The 10,579-nt window shown below is 46.3% G+C and overlaps 1 protein-coding gene across 3 annotated transcripts in view; it reads left to right on the plus strand.

Annotated features, from left to right (window-relative positions):
• Mak (male germ cell associated kinase) overlaps positions 1-10,579 on the plus strand; it is a 48,636-nt gene extending 38,057 nt beyond the window's left edge. For 2 of the 3 annotated variants that reach the window (XM_050142536.1, XM_050142537.1), the window contains exons 13-15: positions 2,340-2,414; positions 4,376-4,495; positions 9,049-10,579. In XM_050142536.1, the coding sequence (XP_049998493.1) occupies positions 2,340-2,414; positions 4,376-4,495; positions 9,049-9,203 (350 nt within the window). In that variant the 3' untranslated portion in view covers positions 9,204-10,579. The remainder of the gene's footprint in view (positions 1-2,339; positions 2,415-4,375; positions 4,496-9,048) is intronic. The other variant, XM_050142538.1, reaches the window with a different exon arrangement.

Below are 10,579 nucleotides of genomic sequence, written 5' to 3' on the forward strand. Positions count from 1 at the left end.
TTCCTAGGTGGCCGTGCCTTCTTAGCAGATGCCCTTTAGTTCTCCCTCCTCACAAACGGAAAAGACTTCTCACTGGCCAAGTCGAATTAACATTGTCCAAGGTGCCAGTCAAAGGGACAGTTGGATACGTTGAAAAACGAGGAAACCCTCTTGAATGGGGAGCTAATCCTTGTGGAAGGTGTGTGGCTGCTGGGAAGATCCAGAGTTTGAGGCCATCCAGGGCTACACAGAGTGCGTCACCTCCCCCCTAATAGTCAAGAGGGTTTCAGTCTTTAGCCCTTAGAAAATTAAAAGAATTTTAATTGAACTGTCTGCTGACAATTAATTAAAAACCATTGTCACAAATCGCTCTGCCATTATGGCCCATTAAGCTGGAGTGCAGAGAATAGTAAGAAAATGAACCTCTGCAAAGTGTTCACATCTACAGGTTTTTCCCAGGCTTCTCTCTGCAAAAGTGAAAATCAAGACAAGAGAACAGAGCTATGGCTGAGGCCTCACCTGCCCCTCTAACAAACATTCACTTGCTGGAACACAAACAACTTGAGAGAATGGGCCTCATTAAACTGTGTTCCTAGCAACAGTTACCTTCCACGCTTAGGCATCAAAATTTATAATGTTATAATGTTATCTTTTTATTAGTTATATGCAATGAATCATTATAATTTAACAATATAGGAAAGCGTATTTACTATGGTTACAGAAAGCTACATTTTTTTTCTAGCATATACAATTTTTGAATGACGAGTTTATACCTTTAAGTCTAAAGTTCTATTTGAATAGAATCTGGAAGCTAAGGTATGATTTAGGAGTAAGGGATGGAGATGAGACTTTAGCCCGTGAAAGGGTGTCAGCTCGTGTGCTTGTGTGTCAGAGCCGGCAGACTTTTATTCAGGTGACATTTAGATTCCATTTAAAAGAGAGATAAAATTTGTTTTATAAGGTCCATGATGGTGGTGAAAATTTTAGTTATCAACAGAAAAGTGGGAAGTTTTAAGTTCTTTAAAATGTGAATAGTGCTGGTGTCCTAGTTAGGGTTTCTACTGCTGTGAAGAGACACCATGACTGGGGCAACCAAGCAAAAACATTTCTTCTTCTTCTTCTTCAGAAGTTCAGTGCATTTATCATCATGGTGGGGAGGATGGCAGTGTGCAGGCAGACATGGTACTAGTGACATCTTGATTATACAGGCATCAGGAAGTAGACTGTGGCACTGGGAGTAGCTTGAGCATCAGAGACCTCAAAGCCCACCCCCCACAGTGACACACTTCCTCTGAGACCACACACCCTCCAACAAAACCACACCTCCTAATAGTGTCACTCCTTATGAGGCTGTGGGGGCCAGTTACATTCAAACTGCCACGACATGTCAGGAGAGTTTGATGGTGGTGGTCACAGTACATGAACAGTCTAGTAAGCACACTGACGTCACATCACCACCCTGGACGTGCTCGCATGAAACCCAGCTCTCACTTCAAATGCAACAAGAGGTAGTTTATTCGTGACCACATGGCTGGGAAGCAAATTCAGGTTGCCTGGGTAACACATTCCAATCTAAGAGTAGTTACATGAGACTTCATCAATTTCAGAAGAAATTCACAATTCAAGGCATTTGCCCAATACACTGGTGGGATGGCAAGTGTGTGTGTGTGTGTGTGTGTGTGTGTGTGTGTGTGTATTTTTGTGCATGTGGTAACAGTTGAAGAGGATGGAACTCTGCTATAGGTTTCACATGCTGTTGTTGACATCTTAGTTTTTGGGTTGCTAGACACTCGTGATCTGGTAAGAATATGTTTTATGGGTTTCGTTAAGTTTAAAGGATGTTAGGTCCGACACTGGGGGTGGGCAATAAATGGCTTTTAAATGAACTACAAAGAGACTAAGACCCTTGGCTCTGGGTTGTGAAATTCTAACTCTCCACAATCTAGAAGTTCTAGTCAGTCATTCACGGTGTAGAATCCTCGGCGTAAGTGTGGTTTGGGTTTTGTGTTTGGAGGTAGCTGTAGTTTACAGACTTCTGTCAAGTTCTACTACCAGTTCCGCTTGCCCATTTAACAAGGCTGGAGCACCAGACTACACCTCTGTAATCCATTTATTTCATCTCAGCGATTTCAAAGTAGTATTTCCAGAGGCTGTGAGTTATACAGATCGGTTCAGATGACGGTGCCAAAGTTCCGAGCGTTTTAATTCACAGTCAGCACTGCAGGGAAGTTGTGACGGCGCACGGGGACGTTTCTCATTGTAGAGCGCTTTCTGGGTCTCCCCACTAACCATCTAACAATTTTCCCTCTGCTCTCCTTTAACACTCCCCTTGCGGCTCTCTCTCACCCACCGTCTTTTAGAAGAAAGCATTATTAAACCGATTGAACACCTGTCATGCTCTGAAAAGTCCGCTGAGAAGCTAGAGGACCGGCAAGGTAATTTCTGGGCACTGTAAACCAACAGACGGCTTTGAGTCACTGCCTCTCTTCTCAGCCGCAGGCCCAAGCCTCTCACAGAAGGCCAGGGGGACCTGCTTCAGGGTCAGGTCAGGGCTGAGGGGGAAGAGCAGCTTTCTCGAGCCGCCCAGAGCGCCTTCTTGCTTTTCAGATTCTCTGTGCTCGCCTTCCTAATTATGCCATAAATTAGTTATGGCCATGTCTAGGAATCACAAAAATCACTCTGTTGAAAGTAAAGAATAGTTTCTTGTTTTGTGATCAATATTTCTAGGATTTAGAAAAAAAAATCCTGGTGTTCCTTTCTTACACACGCACAACCATTGTAAAGAAAACCAGTGTTAATGGCAATGGTGGATTTCAGGGGGCGGGGTATTGATTGACATTAGTTGTTTCTACAGCAAATACCAGCGTCTAGCTCCCAGCCTGAAAACCTTTCCAGTCGCTCATACATAAAACTGCAGCAAGCAAACACCTCACGTAATAAGCCAAGATAATTTAAGAATTGATTGCCAGGTCCGGTCATTCTTCGTAAAGTCTTTTGGCAGCAATACGGCAGTGGATAGCTACCTAGTGCATGGTGGCTTCTAGTGTCTGTTTTGTTCCCATTTTCCTTGTTTCCCATTATCTTTATTCTCAGTTAGTTATTAAAGCCCTTTTCTCCACCTATAAGATGGAAGAAGTGCCATTTCCTTAGCTCTCACTCACGCCTAGTGCTTGGGACATCCACTAGTTACTGCGTTTGCCATGGTGAAGAGGAGGTGAGCAGGCTCACCACGCTCCGAAGTGGCTACCGGATGTGAGCATGGCTTTGAACTTCTTCCCAAGTCTTTTGAGGCTTTGGGGGATGGAGTTCAGCTTGTCTAACATACATGGCACTACAGGCTCAAGTCCCAGCACCGCATAAACCAGGCGGGGTGGCACACACCTGTAATCCCAGCACTCAGGGGAGGGAGTAGTAGGGGGAGGATCAGAAGTTCAAGGTCATCCTCTACTAGTCTCAGACCCACCTTTTGAAGTAACAGGACACAGATTCAGTGAGCACTGGGGATGAGAAGGCTGGCCAGTGTTGGCCACTGTACTTGCTTAAATGCATTAGTGTTAAAAAAATTATACAGATGCACCAGTCACGGGATGGCGCAGCCTCTGGACGCCACTCATCTCCAGAGCAACTCCCTCATCCTGACCCGAATATTCTCCTCTACACCTCCTTCCCCCAAACCCGATTCTCCTCCCACATTGCCCCCTAATGCGTGCCATCCGGTCACCTAGGCTACAAACACAGAGACTCTATCCCCCGCCTCCCTCCCCCCACCGTCCACACTGTAAACCCACCCGGTTCTCTTCTCCAGCTTCCAACCTAATCTCTCCAATACCAGTGACCTCATGGCTGGGCTGTGCCTTTAGATCCTTCATCAGCCCATCCGGCGCCACCTTCAGACTGATCTCGCTAACAATGTTGATGGTGAGACTGAATGGCGACCATTTATTGCCTGTAGCACCCGTAGCTTCTATGAAAGAGCTTTCCTACATATTCAGAGCCTAGAAGCCTATAAATATCTTCAACACACACACACACACACACGCAGGCACGCACACATGCACGCGCGCGCGCGCACACACACACACACACACACACGCATGTGTGCACACACATCCTAAGAACTGGTGTCATCAAAAAGCCTAGTGTGTTCAGGGTTCAGATCCTAGCTCACTGCGAGCCCAGGCAAGCCATTCACTATCAGAACCACAGGGCATCAAAACAGTGCTTCTGAGCTGTTCTGGGACTGAGCGAGGGTTTCCGGGATGGGATAGCATGGTGCCTAGAACACGGTAGCTCATAAAACAGCAGTTCGCATTAAGAAGGGTAGAATAGTAGTCTGAGTCGCTCTGCAGCACCTTAAAAGCCTCCTTCTGACCCGAACCCCCTGATGCATTGGCAGGAACCCTTGGAAGCTACACCACTTACAACCAGACAGGATACTTGCCTTCCTTTCTCAAGAAAGAAGTGGGGTCAGCTGGCCAGAGGATCCACTTGGCACCTCTTGGTGCGACGGCTTCAGGTAAGAGCTATCTCCTCATACAGATTTCCTACTGGAAAAGGCTTGCCCTTCTAAGGTTATGAGGTCTGTTTTCTTGAGTGAGGACAGTTAAATTAGTCTCACGGTATTAACACTTCTCAATGGTTCCCCTCCCACCATGGTTTCTGCCCAGAGCTTGGCCCCAGAACCAAGGAGCATCAGCATTGAGAAAGGAAGGCACAGAGCCCTGTAAGGGGAGAGAGTGAAAGAGGAGGGGGCAGGAAAGAACAGCTAGGGAGGCTGAGGAGCCTGAAGAGCCCAGCCCTGCCCTGGGGATATGGCTATGGGATGGGAGGACACAGCAGGCTCAGTGACAGACTGACAAAAATGTAGTTTGTACACATAGTGATTTCAAGAGCTTTCTAGAGTGGATGGTGTGGTCACCGTCTGCCCTGCCCTCACGCTTTCCTTGTGATGGAGACTCTCCTTCGTGGATGAGGAAGCCAGCAGCGTCTAGCAATGTCACCTGAGGCCACAGTTGAGCCAGGGAAGACAAACACGGAGCTGCTCCCTCCCAAGAGCCGCTTTTACCGCTTTTACCCTAGCGAGGTGTGGGGAGTCTTCAGCACTTTCTGCCTGGTGCTCAGCCGCTCTGTTTAAGAGGCAGGATTCAGGATGCAGTTTCTCCCCCTTGGTTTTTGCTAAAAGAAGCAATGTCAGATGACAGGACAGTTGGTCCCTCCGCCTCTGAGGTTGTGGTTAATTGGGGTCGGCTTGTGAAAGCCACATGCAGAGGTGTGCTCCGGAAATGGAGGGTAACAAGCCAGGCAGAGTAGTATCTGCCTCAAATTCCAGTGCGTGGGAGGCTGAGGCAGGAGGGTCAGAAGCCCTAGGCCTGCCTGGGCTGCATAGTAAAACAGAGGAGAGAGATGGCAAGTGTTGGCTCGGAGCCCTCCAGATTTGATGGTACATAACATTCTCTAAATCATTTTCATTTAAAATAGATATCCTCTGAGAAGCATCTAAAATAAACAGTAAGGCAGATGACCCCAGGTTTGGTTTAGGGTTCCTTGTTATTTATAAGTTCAAAATGCTCCTCCCACTGTCCCAGCAGGACCTTGCGCTGAGGTGACTGTTTAGACAAGCAGCCGAGGCAGCTGGGAAGGGAGAAGGCAGGGGCGACTGGTTGCTCCCACCTGTCCCCCGTGGGCTGCTTTCACGGTACTCATTTGCTGTAGCAGGCCGTAAAACATGGTCATTCCAATGCCTTCTAAACAACACACACCCATGTCGCGAGCACATTATACCCAGCGATGCATTTTAGGAAGCCCCGAGAGTTTTAGGCTAGTCTTACAGTGAGTCATTCACCACGACTAAACATCCTTTTTTGATACAAACAGCAAAACGTGATGTTTAGAAGAACTTTGCTATCTGGGTGCTCACTTTTAGAAACCTAGAGCGGATCTTTTATTAAAAAAAAAATAAAATAAAAGGCTCTTCTGTGTCGAATCTGTGAGATCACCATGCATATTCCTGCTTTCCCTTTTTAAGGAAATTGCTCTCACCTCTTCCTTTACTCTGCTTATCAGCTTTCCCTCCAGGTGGTGATAGAAGGAGAGGCAAAAAAAAAGAAGTAAACATTGCCCGCTCCCAAGTGGTGCATGCAACCCATTAGGAAAACACTGCCTTCCAGTGCCCCACCAGAAACACAACCAGGTCGTTACCGTATTTACTCGACTATTCCCTCCTCTCAATAGACGCCCTCTCGCTCTCTTTCCTTACCCTCAAGTTTCGCAAGGAAAAAAAAAATGAAGCTAATGTCTTCATATCTTCCCATTTAACCTCTCTTTTCAAAGCCCTAATATTTCCTCATTCCCTGCCTTGACGAACAAGACCAGGGGGCGTGGCCTGTGAATACAGCCACCCACAGAAACCCGGGGGCTGGGTGACTGTCCTGAGGAGTCTATTCGTACCCAGACAGAGAGGGCAGCCACAGATCCAGGAAATGATTCCATCTGAGTTGAGCTTGGGGAGTTTACTGGGGGTGACCCCGGTATCTGGACCATTGAGAAGGCCACCCAAGCATAGGTGGCCAGTGCTACAAAGGCTGTGTCACTGGGTTTCCTGTACAACAAGCAGGTCGCTACATGATAAGTCCCCTCCCCCCATCCACCCCCCAACTCCCCAGCTCCCACCCCCCATCCCCTCCTCCCACCCCACAACTGTTTCTGGGAAGGCCTGTGGGTCGATTTCCAGGAGACTCCAGAGTCTTACACCATTCTTGTGTTTCCTCAGCCTCTCTGAGCCTCCTCTCTGCTATCCGTTCACAGGCTCCATACTCATGGCTCCATTTGGACCTGAGGCCACCTGTGTGAGCTCACTACCATATTCCAACAGTTATAGCTTCCTGGAAAACGCAGTGCCTTCATTGGCCCTTCTAGATACATACAGCCCTGGCTTACGTTAGGCAGCTGATTCACTGAGTCCAGTAAGAGCAGTATGAAGTTGCCCGCCAGTCCACTGACAGCATGCCCCCCTCCAACCCAAACACTATTCTATAGCGGTCAGGATGCCAATCTGGCCCAGGGCCTTGCTCATGAAGATGGAGGCCAACACCTGTTGACCACAGGCCCACGTGGTTCCCTCCTCCACTCTTAACATCACAGTGATGTGTAAGAAAGGCTGGGACACCAGGCCAGCAAAGGCATCACAGCTGTGTGGAAGGGGTGGAGTGAGCGGGTGCATCTCAGCACTGATGCTCCAGCGTCAGCAGCTGCAGCAGCTGCAGGGTGGGAAAAGATAGATAAAGCCCAGCGCAAAGACTGGCACTCTCCTCATGTAGACGGCCCGGGAAGCCTGGCTCGGCATGGAATGAGGAGGAACCGAAGAGGACATAGTAGTTCCCTGGATACTAGCTCCTGGATACTGTAGTTCCCAAGGACTTGTGCCTTGGTCACTGGAGATTCTCAAGCAATTCCAGCTCGTTCAGATATCAAGTGTTTAACAAATTTTAAATCTCTCAAATCATGGATAATAACCCACTAACAATGGACCAACCTCTCTCACAAATCACCACACTGTCAATTAGATGAATAAGATAAACCTTGTGATTAAAGATTAGGGCTCCTCTAAAAATTACTGATTGGAGCTGGAGAGATGCCCCGTGGCCAAGAGCACTTGTTGCTCCTGAAGATAATCCAGGTTCAATTCCCAACACCCACGTGGCCGTTCACAACCACCTGTAGCTCAGCTTCCACGGATTCTGACGCCTTCTTCTGACCTCTTTGGGCATTCAACACACATGGTACATATACACAGGCAAAAAATTCATACACACAAAACAAAACAGATCTTTTTTAAAGGCTGCTCTTTAAGGGTTTGTGTGATCACACATGGTTTTACCCATTAAAAAAACAATGAAGTTTGTGGATTTGGGTTCTGGTTCACTGGCAAAGCTCTTGTCTCTCTATGTGTCTAATGCCTGATTTCAGTTCCTAGTACTATAAAAAAGGAGAAAAAGAATGGGAGGGAGGGAAGGGAAAAAAAGAAAAGAAAAGGAGAGGCTGGAGAGATGGCTCAGAGGTAAAGAGCATTGAATGCTCTTCCAGAGGTCCTGAGTTCAATCCCCAGCAACCACATGGTGGCTCACAGCCATCTACTATGAGATCTAGTGCCCTTTTCTGGTGTTCAGGCAAAACATGCAGCCAGAATACTGTATACATAATAAATAGATAATAATTTTAAAAGAAGAAGAAGAAGAAGAAGAAGAAGAAGAAGAAGAAGAAGAAGAAGAAGAAGAAGAAGAAGAAGAAGAAGAAAGAAAGAAGAAGAAGAAAGAAGAAGAAGAAGAAGAAGAAAAGGAAAGGAAACAGTGGAGCCAGATGTGCTAGCACACACCTTTGATCTAGGACTCAGGAGGCAGAGGCCGGCAGAGCTCTGGGAGCTCTAGGTCAGCCTGATCTACATTGTGAGTTCCAGGTCAGCCCAAGCTATATAGTAGTATCTGAAAAAATTAAGAGAAATCAAAATTCTAGATAGCACATTTTCACAGAACTTTATATGTACAGCTTCCATGAAGCCTGAGTTCCACACAGTTCCAAGTATGTCTTTAGTTGTAATACCATGTTAGAATGTTATTTAGGATGTGAGATTAATCACCACACCAAGTGCTGCTGCTCACTGACTAAGGAACCACGGATGTCTCCTGTTTAGCTAAGAGTGGCAACATCTGAGTAACGAATCAGAAATGCTAGCTCTTATGCCATGAAAAATTCCAGTAAATATCCATGTAATAAATACCCTACATCAGTGCTGGGAGAGTAAGGATGAACTGATCCTGACTGAGGCCAGCCTGGGCTACGTAGTGAGTGTTCCAGATCAGTCTGAGCTACATAGTAAGAACTTGCCTCCAGAGAGAGAGAGAGACAGAGACAGAGACAGAGAGAGGAAAAAGAAAGAAAAAAGAAAACTAAATGCAAACCTTCACATTTGCTCCACGGCTTTCAAAGATAAATCCACACTTTCCTACAAAGCAAAGATGAATTGCTTTATTTTGAATTTGATAATCAAATAAATGAAATTCTGATTTCTTTCAGAATATGCCTGGAACACAAAACCTAGCCGAGGCCCGTTTTCAGGACGAACTTACAATCCCACAGCAAAAAAAGTCAATATCATGAACCGCACACAGCCAGTCCCCTCGGTGCACGGGAGGACAGACTGGGTGGCTAAGTACGGAGGCCACCGGTAGGAGGGGTGGACACCCTGAAACATCACTCCGCAGAGGACTGTCCAGCCCCTGACCCTGGGAGATGTCTACAGTCTATTTCTACTGAGCCCAAGAAACACACCACTGTGGGTACCTCAAAGAGCAGAAGTCGGCTCCCGTTTTCCTCCTTTCCTGGAAATGCAATGAGTTTCCTTACTCGTGGCCCATGGTGCTGATGCAGCACCGTGCCGAGGACTTTCGTGCGGGATTTTACAGAGTATTGAATAAACTATTTGCCAAAGTATCAAGTATTTGATCTACAAATTACTAGACAAGTGCATAAGCTTTTATAGCTATGACTCTGGGAAGTAAGGGTAGAGAATTTCATTCTTGCTTGCTGCCTGTTAGCCTAAGCTGTTGTTCTGGTCACTGCAGAGACCTAGCGGCCTGAGCAGTTGGCATAGTGGGAGGCAAGCCTCTGGGTGGACTTGGCGGTGGCTCTCTCCACCTCGGCAGTGTCAGGAAGATGGTAGTTACCTTTTGGTTTTCTACATTTGGAACTCAGAGAGGAGTGACGGGGCAACTCTTAGCGGGAAACCAGCTTCTCTCCAGCCTCGAGAGACTAGCAGAGTGTGCCAGGCTGACGTGAGCCCTGTTGCCGGATCTTGAGCAAACTGAACTCAAGACGACCACCTGACTCTGTGGCTGGTAAGTTCTACATTGCTCACACCAGGGTTCTCGTCGTCTCATCATTAAGAACGTTCTGGAAACCATATCTGATGCTTGTTCATCTGACTCTCCAACTCTTGATTCTGTGTTTCTACCGGACACAAAGGTAAAGTGTGCCAGCTGGCCCCCAGGCAAACCCTGGCTGCTGCAGGTTCTGATCTTCAAGTTCCAGCCACAGGGCGAACATGCTCAATTGCCATGGCAGGGTTTCGTGTAGTTCATTGTCCTTAGTTTTGTTACTAAATTGTTTTTTAATAGATATTTTGAAGTTGGACTATTTTAAACCTGCCACTCGCTTGGCTGGACATGACTAGTACTGTATATTCTTTTGAAAGAATAATGTTATTGCCTGCTGATATTTTTATGTATGTCTGGCTTTGTAATAGATGCTGATATAATTGACATCATTTTGTGGGCATTGCTCATAGGCATATTATCAAATTATATATTTTTGTATAGAAGATATAGCTGTTCATATTTACATGTTTAAAATGTTAAACTTGGAATGGTAATTTATCCTGGTTATGTGTATTTGTACAGTTTTATTGTCTCAGAGTTAATAAAAATTCCTTGGTGTTTCTGAGAAACATGGACTCTGATTACATATAAGGTTAACTAGTGTTTTTATTATTAAACTTTATTATATTCTGTGGTCCATTTTGTTGTGGTTATTTTTCATGTTTTTTTTT

This window comes from Alexandromys fortis, unplaced genomic scaffold (assembly GCF_014885135.2).
Source record: "Alexandromys fortis isolate MF-2015 unplaced genomic scaffold, M_Fortis_MF-2015_v1.1 scaffold_5, whole genome shotgun sequence".
NCBI lineage: Eukaryota > Metazoa > Chordata > Mammalia > Rodentia > Cricetidae > Alexandromys > Alexandromys fortis.